At 49.2% G+C, this 25,507-nt stretch overlaps 8 protein-coding genes across 8 annotated transcripts; 4 read left to right on the top strand and 4 right to left on the bottom strand.

Moving 5' to 3' along the window:
* Positions 1-538: 538 nt before the first annotated feature.
* On the bottom strand, positions 539-1,947 carry N7509_013637 (uncharacterized protein; the record flags this gene model as incomplete). Its single annotated transcript, XM_056638274.1, has 4 exons — positions 539-1,606; positions 1,672-1,700; positions 1,763-1,806; positions 1,859-1,947. The coding sequence occupies 4 exons, from the start codon at positions 1,945-1,947 to the stop codon at positions 539-541; spliced, it is 1,230 nt and encodes a 409-aa protein (XP_056481781.1).
* Positions 1,948-5,279: 3,332 nt separating this feature from the next.
* Positions 5,280-7,043, top strand: N7509_013636 (putative choline transport protein; the record flags this gene model as incomplete). The annotated part of the gene is made up of 3 exons (XM_056638273.1): positions 5,280-5,452; positions 5,508-6,136; positions 6,190-7,043. Coding segments are annotated over 3 exons (1,656 nt in total), but the record flags the coding sequence as incomplete, so codon positions are not given.
* Positions 7,044-7,538: 495 nt separating this feature from the next.
* On the bottom strand, positions 7,539-8,646 carry N7509_013635 (D-hexose-6-phosphate mutarotase; the record flags this gene model as incomplete). The annotated part of the gene is made up of 3 exons (XM_056638272.1): positions 7,539-7,925; positions 8,002-8,256; positions 8,404-8,646. The coding sequence occupies 3 exons, from the start codon at positions 8,644-8,646 to the stop codon at positions 7,539-7,541; spliced, it is 885 nt and encodes a 294-aa protein (XP_056481779.1).
* Positions 8,647-8,885: 239 nt separating this feature from the next.
* Positions 8,886-10,010, bottom strand: N7509_013634 (uncharacterized protein; the record flags this gene model as incomplete). The annotated part of the gene is made up of 1 exon (XM_056638271.1): positions 8,886-10,010. One exon carries the CDS (start codon positions 10,008-10,010, stop codon positions 8,886-8,888), a length of 1,125 nt encoding a protein of 374 aa, XP_056481778.1.
* A 591-nt stretch (positions 10,011-10,601) lies between these two features.
* On the bottom strand, positions 10,602-12,320 carry N7509_013633 (synembryn; the record flags this gene model as incomplete). Its single annotated transcript, XM_056638270.1, has 6 exons — positions 10,602-10,701; positions 10,754-11,598; positions 11,652-11,930; positions 11,989-12,065; positions 12,141-12,215; positions 12,290-12,320. 6 exons carry the CDS (start codon positions 12,318-12,320, stop codon positions 10,602-10,604), a joined length of 1,407 nt encoding a protein of 468 aa, XP_056481777.1.
* Positions 12,321-13,111: 791 nt separating this feature from the next.
* Positions 13,112-18,590, top strand: N7509_013632 (uncharacterized protein; the record flags this gene model as incomplete). Its single annotated transcript, XM_056638269.1, has 3 exons — positions 13,112-16,060; positions 16,112-16,372; positions 16,428-18,590. 3 exons carry the CDS (start codon positions 13,112-13,114, stop codon positions 18,588-18,590), a joined length of 5,373 nt encoding a protein of 1,790 aa, XP_056481776.1.
* Positions 18,591-19,606: 1,016 nt separating this feature from the next.
* Positions 19,607-20,277, top strand: N7509_013631 (polysaccharide biosynthesis domain-containing protein; the record flags this gene model as incomplete). The annotated part of the gene is made up of 4 exons (XM_056638268.1): positions 19,607-19,651; positions 19,730-19,754; positions 19,833-20,154; positions 20,229-20,277. 4 exons carry the CDS (start codon positions 19,607-19,609, stop codon positions 20,275-20,277), a joined length of 441 nt encoding a protein of 146 aa, XP_056481775.1.
* A 707-nt stretch (positions 20,278-20,984) lies between these two features.
* N7509_013630 (ABC transporter ATP-binding protein) lies at positions 20,985-25,448 on the top strand (the record flags this gene model as incomplete). Its single annotated transcript, XM_056638267.1, has 5 exons — positions 20,985-21,469; positions 21,544-22,198; positions 22,244-24,293; positions 24,381-24,500; positions 24,562-25,448. 5 exons carry the CDS (start codon positions 20,985-20,987, stop codon positions 25,446-25,448), a joined length of 4,197 nt encoding a protein of 1,398 aa, XP_056481774.1.
* Positions 25,449-25,507: the final 59 nt, after the last annotated feature.

Raw genomic sequence — 25,507 nt, 5'->3', positions numbered from 1 at the left:
TTTCCTTGGCGCATGTATTCTCCGAGTGTGATAGCAGCGTAGGACGGAGGTTGTAACGGTTGAAAAATCAAAAGACGTGATGGGAAATGACTGGAAAAATATCCGCTCTGACACCATCGTTGGCCACTGGCCACCCCCACACTCACTTCGAGTTCAACGCGGTGTCGGTCGTCGGTGAAGCTGCCGAATTAACCGCCTATCTCCGAATCTCCGATCTCGCCAGTTAACTATGCAAGAGCCTCAAATAGAACATGCATATGGTAGGTGTATTGTGGAAATATAGAAGTATCATGAGGCAAATCACAAGAACAAGGTCCACTGACTTTGCGGAGGTTTTCGCGGTATCTTGCAGCTCGTATACGCAAATTTAAACCTCCGGGGCGTGGCCTAGGCTAGAATTATTGAATACCTCCGAGTCTTTGTAAATAGAAAGCCGATAATTAAATCCCCAGCGCCAAACACTGAATCGTTTACATACAAGGAGACTTGGATGAGCAAATGCCCCTGTCTATTAGGTATATGATCAAAATTTCGAGACTTAGACATCCAGTCTCATTCGGCCTGGACTGGGGTTTTTCGGGTTTGCGTTTTCAAATATCGCAATTGAATCTTGAGTAGGGGGCCTGGGATTCTCAATATCTCCACGGCTTTCTTTTCTGTCCCATGTATCGAGTGGATAAGAGTCCGTCCGATTAGTTTCGTCCATGAAGTTGCTTGAAACTTGAGTGATAGCTTCTTGACTCGATCGGTGCGTGTCTCCGCTCTTTGGCAGAGGAGGGTGATTTCCAGTTTTTCGGAAATTTGGTCGGATGAAATTCATTTTGCATGGAAGCGAGAAAGATGGCCGCGATCGTGAGCCTTGGGAGTACCCACTATCTTTGTTCTGGTCAGCGCCTTGTCCGGGTCTGCCTCGGTTTTTGCTGTTGTAGGAAAATGCTTTCAGTCCAAGTAGTTTGCGAAGGAGGGGCCACCAGCACATGAGATTGGCGACATAGATAGCGGTGCTGGCTTCACGGATGTACCAGATTTGGTATGTTGTTGTGAGAGGAGAGGCGAAATTGAAGTATTTGTTAAGGATCGCAGCAATGATCGTGAATAGACCCAGGCTCATGACTCCTATCAGTAGGAACTTGCGTGTACGCTTCAGTTGAGCTTTGATGAGAAGCGGGATTGGGATCGCAAACAGCACTGCATCTGAGGAGATGTTGAAGACTGCCTGCGTAATGGAGTAATGCTGGTAGGTGGCGCATTGCATATTATCCACTGGCATCGCCCAGTACTGTTGAAATGGTCGACAGTAGACACCGTAGTAGGTGACCATGATAACAACAAATCCCAGAATCACATAGCCAGTGAGAATCTTGATGTAAAGGTTGGAACGCAGATTCATTGTAATCCTCCAATACAGTATCAACATGCATGTCTTCACTCCCCAAGTCAAGAAAAGCATGCACTGTTCGAGACCAATAACGATTTTGCTTCCATAAATTCTGTCGCTGACTTGCTTCGGGTCGGCGAGGACTGTGTCGTAGTCTTTCGGGTCCATAAGGTTCGTTGCATAACGCGAGGATATTTGAATCAACACCAACATGGCCGTGTATATGCACTAGTCGAAAGAAGGAATATCAGTAAGACCGCAGGAAATAGCCTTCAGAAAGGGACCGATCTCACAAAAGTCGCGGACATAACATAATCGTCCCCTGAAGAGCAAGATCTGATGTTAGGTATTGGTCATGAGGTTGATGCGGGGTTTTGGTCTTACAAAACAGCCGCTTAATTCCTCCATTCGCAATCATGCGAGAGATCCTATCTCATGGTTAGCGAAGCACCAGATCTCAAGGACAATCTATAGACAAACATTCGACCACCATAAATGACAAGACCAATACTCCAAAAAATAAGAGCCTCCACAAGAAGGGCATGGGGAGTGGGTGAGGTATTCCCCATCCTGCGGGATAGAGCGTTGATCGCTCTCTGTAGTGGTTGCGGCCTCAGCTGCTGGGCGAAACCAAAGGAGAGTATGCCATGGGTGCTAAAGGAAAAGAGTGAGAGAAGTTGGAAAGGTTAAATTAGGAGATTTGTTTTAACCATCTGCTCATTCATAAGGCCTGACAACCAGCAGGTCAGTGTATCCGACAGCTCAGTGGGGTCCCTGTTAAACAAAAGGATTCATCTCATGGCCACAGTCGGTGAAGAGCGATAAGCTCAAAGACACTAGAGGAGTCAGCGCACTGTGGCCAGAGGACAGGGCTGCATCATCATGCATCTTGGGAGTGAAATGTCAGTGCTGGGCTGGAGGATCCAGTGACAAGCAAGGAGGAATGAGGGAGCCAATGCAAGGGATCACGCCTCGAGCCGCCGAACCAGATCTATGGCAGTTGCCTTTGGAATGTAGATCGTAATGGAAAACCAAATCGCCATCACCCAGTGCCTGGCAATCCCTACGTTTGCTTGCGCAGTTGCTTCTTTCATCCAGCTCAAGCCTCATTTGATTTTGTGCTGTGGAAAGTGAGAAATCGATGGTTGCATCGGAAGGGCGCAAATCTATTCAGTTTGAGCGTGTTTCCCAGGCTGCTTCTGCATGCTGTGGCACAACTGTCCTGCAGCATATCCAGAATGGATCGGTTAAGCGAGTGGGGAGGCTCAGTGTAACAGGCCTCCCGGAACATATTGGGTTTCTCTACTCCATTAAGGGTTTCCCATCCTGCAGAATGATCAACTTGAGCCACTTGTATGCACGATGTCGATAGTTCGGGCGATCAGCGGTGGTACCAGCTCCAGCAAAAGCAAATGGGATGAGAGGTCAGATTCCAGAGTGGGCGCGTAAACTTTGCGACATGACCTTTGATTGGCTTTGCTGTTGGATCTGCAACGCGACCCTGGCCAAAACTCAAGAGCTCCCGGGAACGATCGCCGCTGATTTTCACAATGAGATTCGCAGACTCGAAATTTAGCGCGATATCCGATGCTGATGGAAGGGCTTAGAGATGACAGATCTTCCGGTTCATGTCTTTCCCAAAAATAAATAGAGAATGAGAAGAAAAAATTTAGGCTTCATACCTGTCTGCTATTACATCTCATCAGCTCTCTATCGACTGGCGATTTTAATCTCGCATCCGCATCTGGTCTGGAATCCAACTATTGATTATTCTAATTATATGCGTCAGTGCCAGTGGTGAAAGCGAATAGTAGTTGGTTATTCAGTGGGGCATCAATCACACGTTCGATCGGGGCATTTCGCGGACAAGGCTACAGCTGGGCATACTACATAGCAAAATATAATCAGTACGCACTAGTATTTAGGTTCGAAATACGATGAATTTGGCCTTATCCGAGTCCTGGAACCCCCAATGGTCGGATTACAGGCAGGTTATTTAATTGGTAACTCACACACTGGAGTACGAATAGTTCAGCATAGCATCACCTGTCCGAAGACCTTCGCCCAATTTCGGCATCAACCATGGGAAGTTCCAAGTTAAAATTAGCACACACCATGACTGAATAACAGAAATCATCAAATAGGTTTGTCCGAACAAGTTGAGCGACCCTCCTAAAGGGATAGGAAAACTGTACAAGAGCCTAGACTTGATCAAATTAACAGTGCCGCCAAACACCTACTAGACTAGCATTATCAAAATAACATCAAGTAGTATCTCCATAAATCCAATGAATGTATTCCATTGATGTCACTAAAGGGTTTAGCGCGTGTTCTCCGAGTCGAACACGGGGATACAATACTCCCGAGGTCGCTGCGTTTTCTACATGAGCCTTTCCCGGTCGGCGTTCTTCGTTTTTATAGTTTCGGATGGTTTGGTATGTATATACTGAGTAGAGCATATTGCCATGAGAAAAACACCATGGAACCTTGGAATCAGATTCGACCCAGTGGTACACATGAAGGGCTAAGGATTCGCCAGCATCTCGGTCATGTCAGGTTGATCTCTTTCCAGGGCGAATGGTATATTTCTCACCAAGGCACTGGGCAGAAGAGCCGGTAATTTTGTTTTTCGTACTGGTACTGGGTACTATTCACTCCAGGTGCATCCAACGTTTTTTTAAAAAAGTTTCCGAGCATCAATACTATATAACGTTGGGTGAGATGGGTTTTACCTGGATCCATGGATGTATATGGCACACAAATCAGGATTGCAAAGGGTTGAAAAGCTTTCGAAGCTACTGTAGAATAGAGCCTTGGAACTTTCACCAGTAGAAGAGCAATTGACATGTAAAGATCCATGGATGGAGGGGGAAATGAAAGCACTAAATAGCCGAGGCAAGGTGGAAGCATATAATATGCCAGCAATGACCGTCATTTGGATGTTATTTATTCTGCACCGCCAATGACATACATATGGAATCGATCTCGCATTGGATCGAACGTAGAAAATAGTGCCATGTGGTCTACGAACGGACGCCATCGAGAAAGCTTTGACCATATGAATTAAGACGGATAAAGCCTGGGGAATGTTGCTGATGCAGGAAGGGGGTGGCACAGGGACACCAGACAGCGCGTGAAGGTTACGCGAAATTCTACTTAGAACTGAGTCAAAGAGACGCGTCAATTTTCTCACTCACTCTACGTAGAATTCAAGATTTTCCCTGGGAGTGGCCCTGCTCCGAAATTATGATATTGCCTCCGACCCTATGGAAACCCTATTAGACCAGTCACCTCAAGTCCCCCTTGCGGCGGAATTACGACGAGTCCAACACTCACAACCCATCTTGGGCAGCTCCCTTGAGCCACCGGGCCTTGATTTGCTCTCGGTACATATGCAAATGCAAAACACCAATCTGCTCAGGCCTCGAAATATTTCTTTCTCTACTTTTTGCTTTTCGCGACGCGGCTACCAGCAGAGGGCCGCAGGAATGAACGCCCCAACCAACCCACCTATTGCCAATAGTGACAACCCTAGTTTCCCACCTGGTTTGCGCCCCAGGAAAAGGAAGTACACAACATAAATCAAATTGTGGACATTACTACCCTAGAGTACCCCTCCCGGAACTTATCACAGACAGGTCATATCGTCGATCTCGTAGTATTTTCCTCTTTTGCAACCCACACGTGGCTGCCATATGGAAGAGCCCTCGCATCAAGCATTCCTGGGGTGTCGACTTGCATTGTCCCCATAGGCACGGCCACAAATAGGATGGGTCATTTCGCCTCCGCGGGGTGTCTCCTTTTTTGATATTATTCGACCGGCTCTGTCGTCTCCGATACTCCGGTTCAATCAGTCTCTTCTACTCTTCCATGCCCGTATTCCTTCCTTTCGCGAACTCAGTCGCACACCATGGAGCTGGCTGAGCCACAAAGACCCCGGAGCGGGATGAACTCGCTAAACACCAAGGGTGAGATCGATGAGGTTCGTTTAGAGTCTGCCCTCGGTCACAGGCAAGAATTAAACAGGCATTTCGGACTTTGGAGCCTCACTAGTCTCGGGATCGTGATTGCAAAGTAAGATGACTGAACTTTACCCAGAAACCCATGAATCGTGTCTGACATTGTCTAGTTCCTGGGCATCATCGGGTGGCACGATTGTCGCAGCTCTCCAAAATGGAGGCCCGATGGCCGTCCTCTACGGCCTCATTCTCGTTAGCATTTTCTACACTGCCATCTCTGCGTCCTTAGCCGAATTAGCCTCATCCATGCCTTCCGCCGGAGGCGTATACTACTGGTCGTCAGTTCTCAGTCGAAACTGCGGCCGCAAAGCAGGATACTTCACTGGCTATCTCAACGCTTGCGCCTGGCTATTATCCGCGTCATCTATGAGCTCTATGCTTGGAAACGAGGGCGTGGCGATGTATCTGCTAAAAAACACCACCGTCAAATGGCACTCATGGCAAGTCTTCGTTGCATTTCAGCTTGTGAATTGGACGTCTTGCGCTATCGTTTGCTTCGGGAATCGATTCATTCCAATGATAAATCGCATTGCTTTGACCGTTTCAATGTGTGGTCTTGTCGTGACGGTCATCGTGCTAGCCGTGATGCCGAAAAGCCATGCAAGCAATGCGCAGGTTTGGACTGAATTCCACAACAAAACAGGAGGATGGTCAGATGGAGTATGCTTCATGACGGGATTGCTGAATGGGGCTTTTGCTGTCGGCGTACCGGATTGCATTAGCCATCTCTCTGAAGAAGGTACGCAATCGCAAAGAATCGTACTGGATTTACGTTCTGACAATTGTCTCTAGTGCCGAAGCCAGAAGTGAAAGTTCCCCAGGGAATTATGCTGCAAATGCTTACTGCATTTACGACAGCATTCGTTTACCTCATCGCCCTCTTCTACTCTATTCAAGACCTTGACGCCGTCTACACAAGCGATATCCAGTACTTCCCAACAGCAGAAATCTACAGACAGGCAACTGGCTCGAATAACGGCGCAATCGGACTAATCGCCGTTCTATTTATCGCGACGTTCCCCACTCTTATTGGCACCTTCATTACAGGTGGTCGAATGTGGTGGAGTCTAGCAAGAGATAACGCTACACCATTCGCAAGTTACTTCGCTCAAATCCATCCGACTCTAAACTGTCCCGTCCGGGCAACGGTTGCAATGAGCGGGCTCGTTACATGCCTAGGATGCATTTATGTGGGCAGTACTACTGCTTTCCAAGCTCTGATTTCATCTTTCATCGTCCTCAGCTCGCTATCCTACTTCGGTGCGATTTTCCCACACGTCCTATCAAGTCGCCGGAATATGGTGCCCGGGCCATTCTACATGGGCCAGAAACTTGGCACGGTGGTGAATATCGTTGCCTTGATGTATATCATGGTGACTGTGGTTTTCTTCTGTTTCCCGCTCGTCATGCCTGCTACGGTGAAGAACATGAATTACACCAGTGTTATTACGGTGGGATTGATGGCGCTGGTGGGTCTGTGGTGGATCTTTAGGGGTCGTCGGGTATACAGGGGACCACAGTATAGCTTCGAGACTGCGGAGAGATTGAGTGCTTTGCAAGCGGGCAAGGAAGGCAGGCGATCATTCATTGATATTATGGGAGGATCACCAGTGCAATGTGTTGATGAGGGTTGCCATGTGAGATGAGATTGAAGAGTTCGTAAGATACGATGATATGGATATGTGTATGACTGTGTGTTCTTTTGAGATGTGATTTCTTCATGTTTATTTAATTTATCTTATGTTTAATACTATTCTGTACATTAATGATCTCAAAGTGAAGCTGATGAGATCAGTGTCAATTTCTACCGTCGAAACCAATCCATCTTTCTTGTGATATCAACGCTCTGGATCCTGAATGGGCATCAGTCGATGTTCTGGGCACCTTGTTTCTGGGGGGTTGCCTCTGGAGCAAGGCCGATTGATCGTCCATCGTATCGGAAACTGGAATCTTATTGCTTTCGATCTAGTGGAGGCCTTGTGGCAGCTGCGTCTACAGTGGCATCATTCAGAAACTTAGTGCAAAACTGCTGGGTATGATATTGAGCGAACTCTATCAATTCTTCCTCATTTTAAAAGTGATAAAAAGTTAAAAATAAAGCATCTTGAATCATCAGACATCATGTAAAACCAGATTCATCCTCACAGACGGGACTTAATAATTTGACCGCCCTCCCAAGCCTCTCCGGCCTCAAGAGTCTGCCAGCCAGAGACCGCGCCAGCTTCTACGCAAAGCATATTCTGGTAGGCCTCATCCGGGCCGAAGTCCGCCATACCCTTGGCCTTCTCGATCCAGGGATTCCAGACAACAACGTCAGTGAGGGCCTTGCGGGTGAGTGAGAAGATTGGCTTGTCGTCGTCGGCAGATGAGATGATAACGGGTACTGCGGGGTCCAGCTCTTTGTAGACACGGTCGGTTTCTTCCGTAATTGCCAGCGCGGCGGATGTCTCGGTGTGCGAGGTTGCGTTGCGAGTCTTGTCGACGTAGGTCTTGGAGTCGAGGCCCTTGACGCGGACGTTCGAGATGTTCTGTTCATGTCCGGTCAGATCATATGGTACTATTAAGCAAGGGACGTGTGTAGCATAGCAATTGGTTTGAACATACATCGATGTTGAAGTAGGTGTGCATGAGGACCTGGAACTCGAAGTTCTGGGTTCCCTCGTTGCGAACCTGCAGCGATGTCTCTAGCGTATCCTTGGTGAGGGTAACACTGTATACAAGACCAAACTCGAGGGGCCAGGCCTTGCGGAACTCTTCAGTCAACATGGTATGCGACAATCCGAAATCCAGCTTCACGGCTAGATCGGCCTTCTCCTGACCAGCGGTTTCGGCTGATTCGGAGGAAGACTTTCCGAGAAACTCCCAGTTGGAGTTACGAGCAAATCCGTGTTGCGGGAGGGGGGGAGGTGACGTGGTTCTGGGGAGGAGGGCCGAAGACCTGGAGATCGAATCACAATGTTTGTGTCAGCATGTAGCTTCCAAGGGAACGAAGACGCGTAGACGCACCGGGAAAACGAGCGGAATACCTCCGCGAATAGGCTTAGAGCCGTCCAGATGGGCCTTTTGGCTCACGAAGAGCTGTTCCTGACCATTGGCCTTCCATGAGGTGACTGTAGCGCCGTAGAGATGGATGGTGACGGACTCGCCGGAGGGCAGGCTGGCCGAGATAGTGTTATCCTTAATAGCGATGCTAGGCTGCGGGAGAGACGCGCCCACACCGATGGCAGCGGGCTTCTTAGAACGATCCATGGTGAGTGAGTGAGTTGATGGTCGGTTGTAGAAGGGAAGATGGCCGGGGCTGGGCTGAAGTGAAGTCAACTGGGATCGTCCGCGGATGGCGGGGAATCGCAGCTGCCCCACCACACTCCCTTCTCTCCTTCTCTTCTCTTATACTCGTACTACTAGTACTCTCTACTCTCTACTCTCTACACACCACAACACAGGAGACCCCTCTGAAACAAACTTGGATCATTCAATTCTCATCTATTCTAACCGTGTTGCAGCATCGAAGAGGTCTGACCCTCCAGACTCACCTCCTCAATCTGCTTAATCTCCTCTTCTGTCAACCGCCAGCCCAGTGCCTGCATATCTTGATCCGCCTGTTCTGGATTACGAATACCCACGAGAGGCACGACTCCCTTATTAATGGAGTAGTTCAACGCCACAGCTGGAACAGGCACATGGCGTTTTTCCGCAATAGCCTTGAGCACAGTGATAGTTGGCTCCAGCATGTGCATCGGATAGCTACTGAATCGCAGCGTTCGCCGGGGCTGGTTGAAACGCGAATATTTCCCCGACAATCGACCCTCAGCTAATGACGCGAAGCCCTGGAAACAAATACTCCGTCTTTTGCATTCACGGATCATCCCGCTTGTCTCGGGAAGACGACGGATGACGGAGTACTCGCATTGCGAGACGCCGAGCGGAACCCCATGTTTGTCTAACTCGTCTGACATCTTGATCATTTCTTGCGTGCTGTAGTTGGCCACTCCAACGGCACGAGTGAGGCCGGACTCCATACAGTCGGCTAACCCCTTGGCAATTGTCGAAATGTTGCCCGGGTGGATGGGCCCGTGAACGAGATAAATATCCACGTACTCCAGGCGCAGACGATCAAGTGAGCCCTGGAGCATCTTCTTCGGACTTCTGGATTGCATAATTGTATTTTTGATGGTCGATGTGGAATGCCATTTGGTCTGTACGACGAATGAGTCCCGGGGCATACCCTCAAAAAGCGACCCGCAGATTCTCTCGCTCTCGCCGTCGCCATAAGCTTGTGCGGTGTCCACGAAGGTTAGTCCGACTGCCTTGAGTTTCTGCCAGGCTGCGTAGATCTTTAGTAGATCCCGAGTTAGGTTATATCCGAACGTAGCTTTGTCGCCCCAGGACCAGGCCCCGATGCTTAGGTAGGGGATTAGAACATTCTGTCCACCCCGACCATGCAAAGCCATCCGGGTCTGTGAATTAGGCACGAGGTCGGATGGAAGTACGTGGGCTGGGTCGCTGAGATTGGGATCCACTGGTCGAAGGTGCGGCGAGTGCATACCCTCTGTTGCGGACATGCCTGTTGCAAGACCGGTTTGCATCATATACTGCGTTCCTGGGGTGGCCATGTTTGAAGACCTTGGTATATCTAAACCTCTGGATTTGACGTGGGGAAGGGGATTGATCCTTCAATAATTTAGACCTGTAAATGTATAAATCGAAGCTCAATGTAAAACTAGTTCTTATACAAATGTTGGGGTTGGAGTGGCGATGTGCGCCACAAGACATCATTGTGATATCCAGAGCCACCACCTACCCACAATCGAACAAGTTTAGTAGTACTAGAACTTTATGCTCTAAATTAAATGGAGACCCCTTACTGTTCAAGAGTCTCCTTCCAGTTGATTTGTCGCCGCGATAAATCAAGGTGGCAATTAGATGGCGAAATGGAAGGTATGAATTGGAGCGAGACCTAACTTGGAGCCTCGATGGACTCATCAAACCGGTCGTCGAGGTTGATTCACAATGCGACGAATGCTATATGAACCGCTATGAAGCGGAATTCTGTACATTTTTGTGGATACGTTGCATGTTAGATTATGGGGGTAAATCATAGAAGAACGTATGCCGTGGCCACCAAGTCTCCGCATGAGATGAAAAGAACTTGAAATTATTATAACCCCCATGCCTAGGACCCCAGAGAGACTGTGAACTCGTGTTTAATCACTGTCTGCATCATCTGGGAGTTCCTCAAATCTTCCTTCCTCGACAGCCGTTCTGACCGGGTTCTCAACGCCCAGAAGGCCATTCGCCCTCGCCCTATCGCGATGTTAGAATAAAGATTGCGCATAATGAATTCAAGTTGCCATACCTTTCAAAGAGCACAAAAAGCCTTTCTGCCTCTCGCTCTTTCTCCTCCATAGTCATAGGAGGACCCGTATCGGCGGGCTCTGCGTTCCAGCGCTGTCCGGTGATTGGGTTGACGTCCGAGTCTTGCCCGTCCGTGTTTGTCGCATACGCCTCGCCAGCAGTTTGGGGAATCTCCATGCCGCGAGCTGCCAGGAAGCCAGCGGCAAAACCATAACCGATTCGGCGAGTTAGGTTCTCTGCATCCTTTCCAGAAAGGACGAACATTAGCTCGGATATACCAGTCTTCAAGTTGGGGTAGGGGCTGGTTGATAAATGGAGAAGTCGTGAAGAGAGAGTGTCGGATTTTCCGATTGGTTGGGTGCGGTCATTGTCTTCTGGTAGGAGCAGCCATTGCATATACTTGCGAGGCCCATCCGGTGCTACCTCATGAACGACAATAAGAGAGTGCAGCAGTGGGACGGCTTTTTCCTCTAGCTCCTCAGGACTGTATAGTGAGACAGCTTGATCCAAAATGTTGATTAGTTTATCCACGTTGCAGTTCTTGTCGAATGTCGGGAACAGAGGACTGCTATCGAACGTTTTGCCCTTCTTTTCTTCGAGGTCGAGGACAGACAGACAGTTGATGAGGTAGCTTAGGAGACCTTCCAGGGGCTTTGCTGGAATCTCTATGCGACTGATGATCTTCAGGATGTGGGGGATAGAAGGTGAGAAGGAAGCAGCGAGGTCGGGGTAGATCTTAGAGACATTAAAGATCACTTTGAGAGTATCGATGAGACCCAATTCATCCATCTGCGAGAGAGACGCACGTCCAGACTTGGGAAATTGTTTCGCGTGCCGGGCGAGTTGCTGAATTTGTTAGTACAGAACTCAGAGCTGTGGGACTTTGAAAACGAACGCACATAGTTGACGTTATCTCCCAAGGAGTGCTTGTTGATCAAGATCTCAAAATCCAATGTGGTATCATAGGTCATCAAGAAAAGAATGCGGCTCGTTATCATCTCGTCGTCGGAGCTGTCAGTCTTGAGACGTTCGGCTAGCTTTCCTGCGTACCCAGTGTCCACCAAAACCTGGCGCATTTTTGGTTCCAGCAAAAGGGCATTGGCAACGCCACGCAGGGCCGCTCGGCGAACATCGACCGTCTCGCCGTCAACTCCGTAGCGCATGAGCGTGTTGATTCCCTGCATCATCCGTCAGATCCCCTTTTTTATGATGTGGGTTGCAAGAGCACTATCGTACATTGCTGCAATATATCGGGCCGGCGTCGGCTGGGTTCGTACCATGTTGGCGCACTTCGAGCAAGATCTGGACACGTTCTAGAGAAAAGTGGCATCCATTAGCATGAGGTCACATGGGGAGGGGGTTTTTTGGAGCTTGGATCTGAGACTCACGCGCCGATGTGAGATGCTTGTCTTTCAGGTCTTTCTGGAGGGTATCGAGCAGCTGGGTCACTTTTTGGAGTTTCTCTATTGGAGATCATTAGCTCAGCCCAGGGTATACGATTAAATCGCATCCAAGATGGCGATCTGTTCCAGCTCACCTGCCCCATGCAGCTGGCCGAATGCCATCATATTGTCGAGACGCCTGGTTGGACTACCTAGGGTGGCCGGGTATCTTCAGGGCGAGAATCTGGAGGTCACTACACCCGATGCTGGAAATGTATATAAGTCGGTGCTTCTAGTCAGGGCATGGAGAGGCGCAAAGCACAAAGTCAAACAGAAGGAGAAGGAGAAGAAACGCGCGCGGGGGAACATCCGAGGAAAGACCCCACCCGAGCTACTCCAGGGCCACAGAGTTAAAGAGGTACGGAGTATAATATACTGCCCAGCTACATCTTTACTGATGTATTGACTGGGTGGGAATAATATGGAAGAAATAGTTGGGGTCTTTTCTCTGGTTACTATTATTCTACATTAAAATTTACCGCATCAGCTGTACTGCTGACTATGCACAGTCCAACGTAATTCCCACCAAAGCCATATATTTCTTTTTCGCAGTAAATTAAATATCCATTGATTACATCTATAAATACTAAGAATATCCACGACTTTACTCCTACTTTCCATGATATCCTGCAAGGAATACTGCAGGAATACTGCAAGTGCTAGCGCTTGTGCAGACGCGGATGCCTTAGCGCCTTAACGCCTCACGCGGGCACTTTACGCGATCCCGCGACGGCGCGTCCAACTTTACTTTTCGCCGGTTTTCATCTTAGCTCCAGTTCCAGCCCCATCGACCATCGCCATCGCCAGCTCCAGTTCTCCAGTCCTCAATGGAAGCTCCTCCTTGATCTTCCCTTCAATCCCTCCCCCAGAAATGGTTTTGATGCCCTCCAGTCTCTCTTTTACCCTCTTCTAAAACCATGGTGGAGACCCTCGGCCCTCTCCCTGCTCGTCCACCAACACCTCCGAGGCCAGGTCCACGAATTGAACAGAATCAACCCGTTGAAGACGCCCCAATCACCGCTCAAACCCCGGGAGATACGCCTCAACCGGCGCACTCTTCCAGGGTTCCTCCATCCAGCCGCGCCTCCAAACGTGTTACCTTCTCACCATGGCTGCAAACCGAAATACACTCGCCCTGGACTGCTAAATCGGCCGATTTCAAAGATAGTCCCATCCAGGGTAGCCCGTTGCCATCCGAAATCAGGCCCTTCAAATCCATCCTCAAAGAGACCGGCTCGCCCATCCCCGTTTGGTCGCCGAATGTCGACAAGTTCACCACCGAATCCCTCGACATGCTCCTCGAATCTGTCACCCAGCAGCTGGCTGGAGAATCCCTCACCTCTCGTCTTGACGCATATATGCAATTCTTTGGCGCTCTTAGGACATATGACGGACTACCGGCGGGAAGAGATGTTGCAGAGAAATTGGGGTTGATTACCGGGTTCATTCAACGCGATGTCACCCGCGACTTGGTCAACAGTGCGCCTTTGGATACTAATCTCGCCAACCAGGCTCTCAAGCTATCCGCCGCTTTCGTTTGGCACAGTGACATTTCTGCCCAATTATCGGAGGAATTCAAGGTCTTCATCGTCGAACAGGCGATCACTTCCCTCCAGGAGGCCAAGGTGCCAAAGTCCGTTCTGACCCACTACATGTCCATCCTCTCGACCCAAAACTTTGGTCTCAAAATCATGACCAACGCCCGAGTCACGCGTCTTCTTTCGGCATTACAAGATGTCACAAATCACGTTACCGGCAAAGCGATCGCTCTCCACCGACTCAGCATATATCATAAATTGTTCGCCCAGTCCAAGTCCTCTTTTGTCTCCCAGGCATCGCTTTGGATGGAACAGCTTATTTTTGGGCTCCTCCATCCTATGAAAGATACTCGACTGAAAGCTATTTCTCTCGGGTTCCAAATTACGATGACAATGGGCCCGAACATGACGCTGTCTAAGAGCATTCGCGAACTGTTCGACCGGTCACTCGAAAAAGACCGCAAACTTGTGACAGAGGTTCGGGACCGAATGTCGCGAATGATCAGCACGGTTGAAAGCGGTGTTCATATTCCTCAGATCTGGAGCACTATCATTCTCCTTCTAAGGAGCAAGTCACGCAGTCTCGATCAATGGGAACATTTCAAAGAGTGGGTCTTGGTTCTTCAGAAATGCTTTAACTGCAGCGAACCCGCCATAAAGGCTCAGGCAATTCTGGGCTGGAATCGCTTCGTTTTCGCCGTTGGCCCAACTGAATCGACTAGCCGGTCGCTACTCAAGATGCTGGGAAAGCCTGTTATCTCACAATTCGAACGTAAAAAGTCGGACAGGTCAGCAGTGGCACCTACTCAACTTGCTTTAGCCAGCTATCATAACCTTTTATATTACGCCTTCCGCCCTTCGCCTCCGCATCAGTACCTCGACCTTGTCTGGGAAGAGTATATTTCGATCCCTGCCACAGGCGTATTCGCCACGTCGCCCGCTCTCAGTGACAGAATGTCGCGTGTCATAGCAAACCTCTTGTCGGCTTCACAGGCCAAGGTCTGGGCTGAAACTCGTATCAATGACTCTTCCAAGATCGAAGCCGAAGAACTGCCTTCTGTTGACCCAAGATGGGTGCGATCTAGAGCCGCATCAATTGTTCGGGCCTTTGAGTCAATTCTCAAGTCCTCGGTGTGGCATGAAGAATCCGTTGAACGCTCAAATGTCGCTATTGCCTGGAGTAGTTTCTGCAACGCTCTGGCTCTGGCCTCAAACAAGGAAATTACGCCCTCGGGGGAATCTATGCATGCTGTCGCCAGTGTTCTTGGGCTCTTGAAGCGTGTCTGGTCTGCGGGACCTCCGTCCCTCAATGCCACTGGCGACAACTGCTCGGAGGTCTTTCTGGAACGATTCCGCTTCTTGTCTACCACCATTATTGGCTCGCTTGGTGGCATTAATTTCACTGAGAAACTTCTCATCAAAACTATGGAGGAGATCTTTGAAACAGATAGCACGCCATTTCAACGAGATACAGCACCAGGAACAGCCCCGGACAGCCCTATCCTCCATCTTCTGCGAGCAATCAGCTCTAATTCCCCTTCTACATCGCCAACATCCTCATATATCGAGCTCGTGCGCAGCGCTATCGAAGCTGCTTGCAAGACCAAAATCTCCCGTGGATCCCGGCTTGAGCTACTGCAGCAATGTGCAAACTTGACTGGACCCCATGTGAATCCAACATCTAGCTCCTCGACCCTCTCCGATGTCGTCTGGCGAATCAGTGCAAAAGCAGCCGCAGATGCTCTGCAGTCTTTCCCCATTGAGTCCTCTCGTGAGCGCGATGGTTCGGTTTCTCGTGACTACGAAAACGTCACCAAAATCCTGGCAGATGTTGCACATATTCCAACCGCTTACCCTGAGTGGGCATGTCTGTTAGAGTCATTTGTTCGTGTGGTTCGGACAGAGAAGGGTAATCATTCTCTGGCTACTCTGATTGTGGAGCCTATTGCCGAAAGCCTCGCTTCGCTTGCTATTCACAACACCTACCTTCCAGTGGCACTAGTGCTGAGTCACTCTATGTCCATTCCTTTCATGCAGGACGAAACCCTAGGAATTGACGGTATATCCCATCAGGTGCCCCTCTTCCCTCACAAATTCATCGAATTGGTCAAGAACACCTTGCAATTGGCATATGATTCCTTTGACCCCTCGCAAATCCACGCCCTCCCAATATTCCTGGAATCTCTAACCTCATTTCTTGGTTCTGGTAATTCATCGTTTCGTGGTCAGGTACTTGAATCGCTGCAGTCGCCTTTAGGCCCCTGGATTAAAGATGAACATTGCAAAGTTGATTTGACGCACGGTGCAGATAGCCGTACTTTGACAGCAGTGGGTATATTCCTCCTAGAATTCTTGAGCACAAGCTAACATTTTATGAAGTGCCGAGCACTCTCATCCTCTGTGATCAACATCTTGTATTCAGTACCCGACGAAGTATGGATTCATCGCAAGTTCGAGACCATAATTTGTGCCGGCCTTGAGTCGGCTCATCATTCACGATTCAAACAATTTGTTGAGTTCTGGGAATTCACTGCCAGTTCATTAGAACCAGCCATTTGGGGGACTCCTATAACCAAGTCTCTGGAAAGGGCCATGGCCAAATGGAATGTCAGTGCTGCACAGCAGATGGAAAACTTGCAGGTAATGTAACTGGTCTGCTTCGAGAAGGTCACGATCCTAATATTTCCAAACATAGAACTCCGATGCATGGCCCTCCCACAAGCAAGACAAGACCGACAACCAGCCCAAGAATAAGCGACGCGTATCCCAAAACACCCAGTCCCGAGCTGCAAACATTACTTCGTCCACTGTTGTTGGGTTTGAACATCAATCATCTGTCGAGACAACAGAATCAAATGAGCCTCAACTCCCGGCAAATACGCAACCAGAGGCCTCTGAAGAAAAGCCCCTGGAGGATGTGCCAACAATCCAACCCCAGGCTAATAGGCGTGAAATGTTCAGGATGATTGAATCCATCCGGTCTTCTTCTCCTGCAAACACACCCGGAAAATCGGGATATGACACACCTGTCCATCTGCGACGGTTTCAGGCTTCCAATACTGCCGCTGGAATTCCCCTTACTCCCACTCTAGCTCCGACAGAAAATGAAGAAGGCTTCATTGGATCATCCCCCACCCCTGCGACCAGAGATCCAACCCCCGCGGCGAACAAGGAAGCACCTATCTTAACGGTTCCTGATGTAGCAATGATGGATGCATCCGATCTTCCATCATCGCCTCCAGAAGTTACTTCCCGGAGTCCGAGTCCACAGAAGCGAAATCGGCAGTCTAGGAGTCAACGCCGCCGGTCTGCTAAGATCAGAAAGGCAATGCTACTGAACTCTTCCGGGGAACAAAGCGGACCCAACAGCCCTGCCAAACCTGACAATGATACCGCGATGGATTCGGCGTCTCTTTTACTTGACCAAAAGGATGATTCGAAGGAAAACGACGATGCTTCTCAGGTGGACGAAAGGCCGCCTAGCCGCCGAACTCGGGCTGCGCTCGGTCAAAGCATAGACAACAGCCAGAACCCCGTCCCAGAAGTGACCGTTGAAACCCCTGGAAAGTCCAAAGAGGTCCCTGCTACGCAAACCCCGAGATCCAAGTCTGCATCCAAGAAGAAGAGAAAGAAGAGCGCGTCTAGATCTCCCAAGAAAAATAGCCAGAACCAGCAGACTGCTGACGAAGCCTCTACCACTTTGGTACCACCTGAGCACAACTTGGATTCTTCTAGTGAGGAAATGGAAACTCAGATTGCGTCCCAGTTAGAACAAGACCTAGAGTCTGCTGTGGATCTGGGTGGACAAATCAACCTCGTCGAGGATATTCAAACCGGCGAGGAGCAATTAGCCCCACAAGCGTCTCGGAAGAGGAAGCGTGAAGAAGATTCTTCAGGGACTCAGTCGCATAATGCGAAAGAGCGACGTCGATCAACTAGGCTCACCGCAACGAAGGATGAGACTCACGTTGATCTTGAACAGCCGACGCTGACTGCCTCTTTGGATTACCTTCCCGACCCTGGTCTTCCAGAGGTATCTCAGGATACCATTGCCAAGCAAGAGACGGTCACTCCCCGCCGGTCCACTCGCAGCTCCCAGCGGAAGGAAGAGCCCATTATGGAAGAATTCATTCCCGCCACACAAGTTTCCGAAACGCAAGAGCCCATTCAGGAGCCTGTTCAGGAGCCTGTTCAAGAGCCCACCGAGGAAAACGTACCAGCACCTGCACCTGCACCTGCACCAGCATCGTCGAAGCGATCTCGCAAGTCTCTACGCTTGGATGATCAACCTTCAACACCCGTTCCCGAAGAAGGACCACCAACTAGGTCTAGGCCCCTTCGCTCTCGCAAGTCACGGTCAACCCGAAACGACTCCGCGTCTCAAGATCAGCATGTTCAGCCAGAATCTCAAGCTGGCGATTCACAGCCTTCGGGGACTCAACCGAACTCCCAGGCCATGGTTCCCGACAGTGTTGTTACCGAAGAAAACTCCGCAGTCCAAGATGTTCCTCTCGTTTCTACCGAAGAGGTGACTGATTCCCAAATGACGGACGCGGACGCCTCAGCCCAGCCTACAACCACCACGAACGATATTCAAACCATGGACATCGACGTGATTCCCGAAGAAGCACCGGCAATTTCGAGTCAACCAATCACGAGCGTTTTCACGGCTGAAGTCCAGACCAAACCATCCCCCATCCCGGACATGGGTAATGCTGAGACGAGCCTCACTTCATCCTTGCAGAAGGTTCTGGATGAGATGAAGACTGCCACTCTGGGCCCTGAAGCCCTCCGCCAGGTAGATGACCTTCTCTTCAACATCCGTGTCGCCGCCCATGATGCATCACGGCGAATTTAGTTAGCATAGCGATGGCGTTTTTATGTATTTCTTTCTTTCATGTTCTTTCTGTTTCTTTTGAGTGTTTTCCCACCCTAACCTCATCGTTGTGCCTATTCCCCACATGCATCTTACATTACCTACTACTAAAAATCAGCGATCATTAGCATCCATCATGCTTTGGCAATGGGATTCATTATTTTTCTTTCTTGGCTACACTTTGTATTTTATGATATTTCAAGTTCGCATTCGGGGGTTCGAGGATCCTGGTAGTACTTTTCAGAGAAATGAATTTCTTTGATTACTGTCTACTACTAGTACTACTGGCAGAACTTGAACACTTTCTGCATTTATACGGTGCTTTAATATGGTACTATTCCCTAGGTGCTAGTTAATAGGCATGTACACTACTAGTATTTGAAACCTTGGAAGTACTACACATAGGCTACTAATAGTACTAGTACTCGACAAACTTGAACTTTCCAGCTGGACGCCTCCAGGATTCCAAGGTTGTGAAATTCCCGAGGTCCAAGGACCTTGGAGCTTTTGAAACAGCCGCCTCAAAGAATCACCACCTGGGCAAACTTAGAATAACAGGGGTACTCCCTAGTACGGATGTGCACCACCCTGAAGCCTTGAACTATATAATTTTGTGAGTCGACCCCGAGGTGGCCACGGATAGTACAAAATGATGCGGATATTGGGCTCTCAACCACATCAGATTTACTTATTTGTGCAATATACATTATTGAACATCCTCCCGCCAGCTGTAAGAGTATTTTATACTGATTTAATCCATTCATTGCCATACTAATCTTTAGAGAAGATGCTAGAAAGCACTCCGCGATGCCAGCCGTCCCCGAGGTCACGGGCCAATGACGTCGTGCGAAAAGTGGCAGAATGACCCACCGCCCAGAAAAAATGTTCGCGGGGCTCTGGAGACTCCCCCCACTTCACTCGTTCGCATTCCTCAAGTACGCCTTGTTTCTTTCACTTTACAATTGTTGGAGAAGTATCGACAGAAAAATACCGCCAAGATGTCCAAGCCATTCAACCCCGAGGAGGCCGAGAACTTTGAGGATGTACGTTGCGCCCGACCGAGCCGCGGGTACACAAGACCCGGTTCAATCTTCAAATACTGACCTGAATGATTTCTACAGATGGAGAAGCAGTTCGCTGTTAAGGGTTCGTCACAAATTTGATCCGATCTATTTTCACACATCATAATCGACTCGACCACTAACCCTTTTCCCCCCTTACCAGCCGTCGAACACCTCATGACATACTGGGCTATTCTGGAGAAGGTCAAGGGCTCGCAGCTGCGCCTGACCAAGATGGATGACCTGATCTACGTTTCCTTCATGAAGGAATTCCCCGACTTCGACCCCTCCGCTGCACTTAACGAGGACGCGATGAAGAGCAAAGCTGGCAAGGAGAAGTGGCGCAACTGGGTCAACCAGTTTGAGAAGGAGATCGAGGACTTCAACTTTGGAACGATGATCCGCACCCGCGCCGATGCCGAGTATGACCAGGACACTACAATCTTCGGTCTGCGGATGCAATTCTACGCTATTGAGATTGCCCGGTGAGTACCTTTCGGGGGGAGGATTAAAGATTGGAAGCCCGGGCCCGGAGCCAGATGCTAACCTATTTATTTAGTAACCGCGCTGGTCTGAACGACTGGATCTACGAGAAAGCCAACGCCTGATTGAATCATTTCTTTTGTTCTTTCTTCGCCGTGCTAGAGCTGAAATAAGCACGGTTCCACATCCGGCCCCGACACCGACGGCATGAATCGACTTCTCTTTGGTGCCGTCGCACAAAGAATGCGTGCGGTCTCGTGGCGTTATTGACCCGGGATCTTGAATAGATGGGCTGGGGGATAGTTATGATGTATAGACAAAATCCCTTTTTTTGTACCTTTTCCATACGATCTGGCTAGGGTCGACTTGGCCGGACCTCCCATGGAGGCCCTTGAGACTTCATGGGCGATTGGCGATATACCCGCAAATAAACTGCACTTTACGAATACTTTCAATCTTTTTTCTTTTCAATATTTTCAGTCTTTTCGATCTATTCATTCACAGCCTTTTCAAAGGATGTGAATGTCAAGGAAGTATGGGACACGTGATGGCCTAGAACAGGCAGCCGCAGTCTCTCTTTGTTGCCGAGTTTCTTCAGGCTTTCTTCACTTACCATCAATACTTCCGCATCTAGGAAATTACATATTGTTCTCGATCAATAATGAAATGAATATAAAGACTGGGAGCGACATGTCGCCTCTTTGACGCGACGAGGCGCGACGATACGCTTGCACTGATGCTTTTCTATCATGTCAGGATATGATCTTCCCTTCTAAACTTTCTTCTTTTGCTGTCAATTCACAACACTGGCTGTGGCTTAAACTTAGAATCCATGGCTCGAAAATCACACTTCATCGAACATGACGACAATACCCCCGACCAAGAGACCGGAAACAGCGGCGACAAGTCAAAATCAAAGGCAACACCGGGCTGGAAGTCTCTCTTCCATTTTACGACTCGAAAACATCTACCTGGTGTCCTCGTCGGCTCAATATTCGCCCTGCTCGCAGGATGCGCGACAACGGCCCTGGCGATCTTCCTGGGAGACGTGTTTAACGCCTTTACGGCTTTCGGATCGGGAGATATAGACTACATTGGACTGCGTGGCAAGATACTGACTGGTTGTCTGGGGATGATCGGATTGGGGGCAGCAGGGTGGTTTCTCAACGGAGCATATTACGCAGCGTTCATTATATTTGGAGAACTGCAGGCATCGAACGTCCGGCGAGACGTTTTCGTCGAGTTGTTGAGTCGGGATGTGGAATGGTTTGAGGCGCAGGAGGAGGGATCCGGCGCTCTACTCTCTGGCATCCAAGCGTGAGCTGATTTTATTCGTCTAATTTCATGTCCGCGGTCCGCTTTCGCAATCACTAACATGGATGATCATATAGCCAGATCCAAGACTTGAAAATAGCGACGTCACAACCCCTCGGACTTCTGCTCCAATACTCATGCCGATCGCTAGCGTCACTCGGGCTCGGATTTTATACATCATGGAGTCTTTCACTCGTGACCCTCGCAGGATTTCCCGTCTTCTCGATTATAATCGCGTTTCTGTCCACAAGAATGAATGCCAGCGTCGTTGCACAGCAAGCAGAGCTTACACAAGCCTCGAAAATCGCGAACAATGCGATTGCCTCGATCGATACCGTGAAATGTTTGAATGGCCAGGGGTTCGAAGTTCAGAACTTTGCGAGCAGAATTCAGAAATCGGCGGTTCATTACCTCCGACAAGCGAGATTGAATTCACTACAGATTGCGTTCATTCGGTGGATGGTTTTCGGGATGTTTGTTCAAGGCTTTTGGTACGGGAGTTCTCTTGCCCGAGCGGGAAAGCTATCCCCGGGAGAGGTTCTCAGGACATTTTGGGCTTGTCTGACGGCAGCACAATCGATCGAGCAGGTTCTTCCGCAAATGATTGTTATAGAGAAGGGCAAAATCGCGGGCGAACTTCTCAAGTCGATAATACAAACTCGTGCGATGGATCGAAGGAAGAGTGAATTGAAAGGTTCTTTGTACCCACTTCATTGCGAAGGAGATGTCGAGGTCAACAATGCAAGTACCCTCTGAATAATAATCCCTATTTCTCAGCATTTTCTAACTTACATTTGCAGGTGGCGTTTGCATATCCAAGCCAACCCGAAGCCTGTGTCCTTCAGCCATCAACATTCTTTTTTTCCTGCGGGTGAAATGACCTTCCTCATTGGGAAAAGTGGATCGGGCAAAAGCACACTTGGCCAGCTCCTGATGCGCTTCTACCTTCCAACATCAGGAGAGATATTAATTGACGGAAAGCCACTCAATGAAATTAACGTCAGCTGGACCCGAAACAACATCACCCTTCTGGAACAAAAAAGCGTCTTATTCAATGACTCTGTACTCCGAAACATCGCATTCGGCAGCAAGAACCATCAGGAAATCACAGGATATGATGCCGAACCTGCGATTGACATGGCCATGCTTCAAAGTACCATCGAAAGCCTACCCCAGGAACTGGATACTTGTGTGGGACCGGGCGGAAGTTTTCTGAGTGGCGGCCAGCGTCAAAGGGTGGCCATAGCCAGGGCAAGGCTCCGTGATACGCCGATTCTGATACTGGATGAACCGACCAGTGCACTAGATCGGACCAATCGCCTAGCTATAATGAAAGCGATAAGGGAATGGAGGAGAGGAAAGACCACAATTATCATTACGCATGATGTGTCGCAGATTCTGGAAGATGACTTTGTTTATGTGCTGGAACAAGGATATATTGCTCATTCAGGCTATCGCCAGGAGATAGAGAAGCAGTCGGGAGCGGAAAATTACTTCCAAACAAAAGAGAAGAGTTACAGAAAGAATGAGAAGAAGCTCGAACGACATAGGAGTGAAGCCTCAAGCTTTTATCAAGAAGATTCGGACGATGGCTTGGGGGACTTGCCGGAGCCGCCGCGGGCTCGTCAAGAAAACAGACAGACGTGGGCGCAGCATCACTTACCGCCAGGTCTCCGGTCAAGTACAATAGATATGGCATCTAGAAAGCACGGCGCCTCTCTCAGTCAATCTGATGAGTCAACAAGGACCAGTCCCAACACTCGGAAAAAGCGACTCTCTCGTAATCCAAGGGAGTCTCAAGTGCCCGAAAGAACCCAGCTTCCATCCCAAGGCTGGTTGAAATCATTGCAGGCAACGCCCGAAGAAGTTGAGATGGGAGAAATACAAATTCATTTTCCCGACATCGACAGAGTGCATGAAATATCGAATGAAGATGGTCCACAGGTTCCAAACCAGCCTCAAGAAACAAAACGCCAGAGGATCTCCCGCAGGCTGGCTCTCAGAGAACGTAGGATACCACGGTCATCGAAGAAGGAGAAGCCAACTCCCTTGTCCAAAATCATGGGAACAGTATTCCCAAACTTGACAAGCAAGCAGCGAGTCGTTCTTATTCTGGGAATCCTCTCTTCACTGGCCCATGCTAGTGCGACACCGATCTTCTCATTTTGCCTTTCGAAGCTATTTACCACGTTCTACGCCGGGAGCGACAGCGCCAGACTATCCATGGTTTGGTCTTTAGCGGTCCTAGGGGTATCTTTTGGAGACGGCTTGGCTTCATTTTTCATGCACTATTTCCTGGAGTTTTCGGGGGAGGCCTGGATGGATACTATCCGCAACCGTGCATTTAAGCGGATCCTGGATCAACCACGAGCATGGTTTGAGAATGAAGGAAATAGCGCCTCGAGACTTACGGCATATTTAGATCAAAATGGCGAAGACATGCGCAATCTCCTCGGCCGTTTTGCTGGGTATGTCATTGTGGCGGCTTCAATCACCGTGATGGCGATCGTCTGGAGCCTGGTATTGTGCTGGAAGTTAACACTGGTGGCCCTTGCCTGTGGGCCTTTCATTTATTCAATTACTCGGGGATTTGAAGCTACGAATGGCGTGTGGGAGCGACGGACAAATGCGGCGAATAATGTTGTGTTTGACATTTTTACGGAGACTTTCTCGGAGATCCGAACCGTTAGGACGCTGACACTTGAGGGCTACTTTCATCACAAGCATGAACAAGCTATGTCGCGAGCTTTGAATGTTGGCTTGAAGCGTGCGGTCTATACTGGCATCCTTTTCGGTATGGTCGAGTCTACTGTGATATTTGCGAACGGTAAGGTCATCTCTAGGGTCCCCTCTGAGCTTATCCCTTTTCTTATCCACTCTTGTCTGGGCCTATAAATGACTCAAACCTTTCTAGGCTTGCTCTTTTATTATGGGGGAGTACTCGTAGGGTATGAGTATACTGTCAACCAGGTGATGATGGTTTTCTCAATGCTCCTTTTCGGCATCGGCTATGCTGCCCAAATTCTGTCCTGGAGTGAGTGAATACTGACCCTTTCTGGCTATACGATATATCATAACTAAATTTTCCCGTATAGTTCCTCAAATTAATACAGCCCGAGAAATTGCCTCCCAGCTACTCCGACTAGCCAAGTTACCTCGCGATGAATCTCACGAGCACCGTGGCCATTTGAAAGCCTCCGATCTAACGCCAATCAAGTTGACAGCAACGAATTTTCGGTACCCATCTCGTCCGAATACTCTAGTCCTCAAGGATGTCTCCATAAACATCGCCAGGAACTCCTGTACTGCCCTTGTAGGACGTTCTGGGTCCGGCAAATCTACCATCGCCTCCCTTCTGCTGGCCTTGTATGAAGCCCCCCTTGATCGATCAGGTCGACCTACGATAACACTTGGTGGCCATGATATTCTGCGACTTCATGTTCCAACTCTTCGGTCACAGATCGCGATTGTTTCTCAGCAACCGACTATCTTCCCAGGAACTATCCAGGACAACATTCGCTACGGAATCAGTGTGCACTCGATCTTTGCTTCCGAAGGCCATGTTCGCGAAGCCGCCAAAGCCGCCGGCATTGACGAGTTCATCTCCTCTCTCCCAATGGGATATTCCACCGTGGTAGGCGACGGTGGAGTTGGTCTTTCAGGTGGACAAAAGCAACGCATCGTAATCGCGCGTGCTCTACTCCGCCAACCCCAAATCCTCATTCTCGACGAAGCCACCTCCAGTCTCGATCCTGCTGGGGCACGGATCGTTCGGGAAACGATTGATCGACTCGTAGCCACGCGGAATAATTTGACAGTGATTTTTATCACTCATTCCAAGGAGATGATCGAGATTGCGGACCATATTATTGTGCTTGACGATGGCGTCGTGGTCGAAGAAGGGCCATATAGGCCTCTTTCCCAACGTGTTGGGGGCAAATTGTACGATCTGATCCATGAACCCGAGGGGCAATCTGATTGAAAGATCGGCCAAAATAAACCAATTATTTCTTTTCCTCTATTCATCGTTTCATTTCCATT

This window comes from Penicillium cosmopolitanum, assembly GCF_028827165.1.
Source record: "Penicillium cosmopolitanum strain IBT 29677 chromosome Unknown utg000012l:1.0-3308103.0:1.0-3310761.0, whole genome shotgun sequence".
Taxonomy (NCBI): Eukaryota; Fungi; Ascomycota; class Eurotiomycetes; order Eurotiales; family Aspergillaceae; genus Penicillium; species Penicillium cosmopolitanum.
The sequence above is the reverse complement of the archived record's forward strand: the minus strand, read 5'-3'. Positions and strand labels throughout refer to the sequence as shown.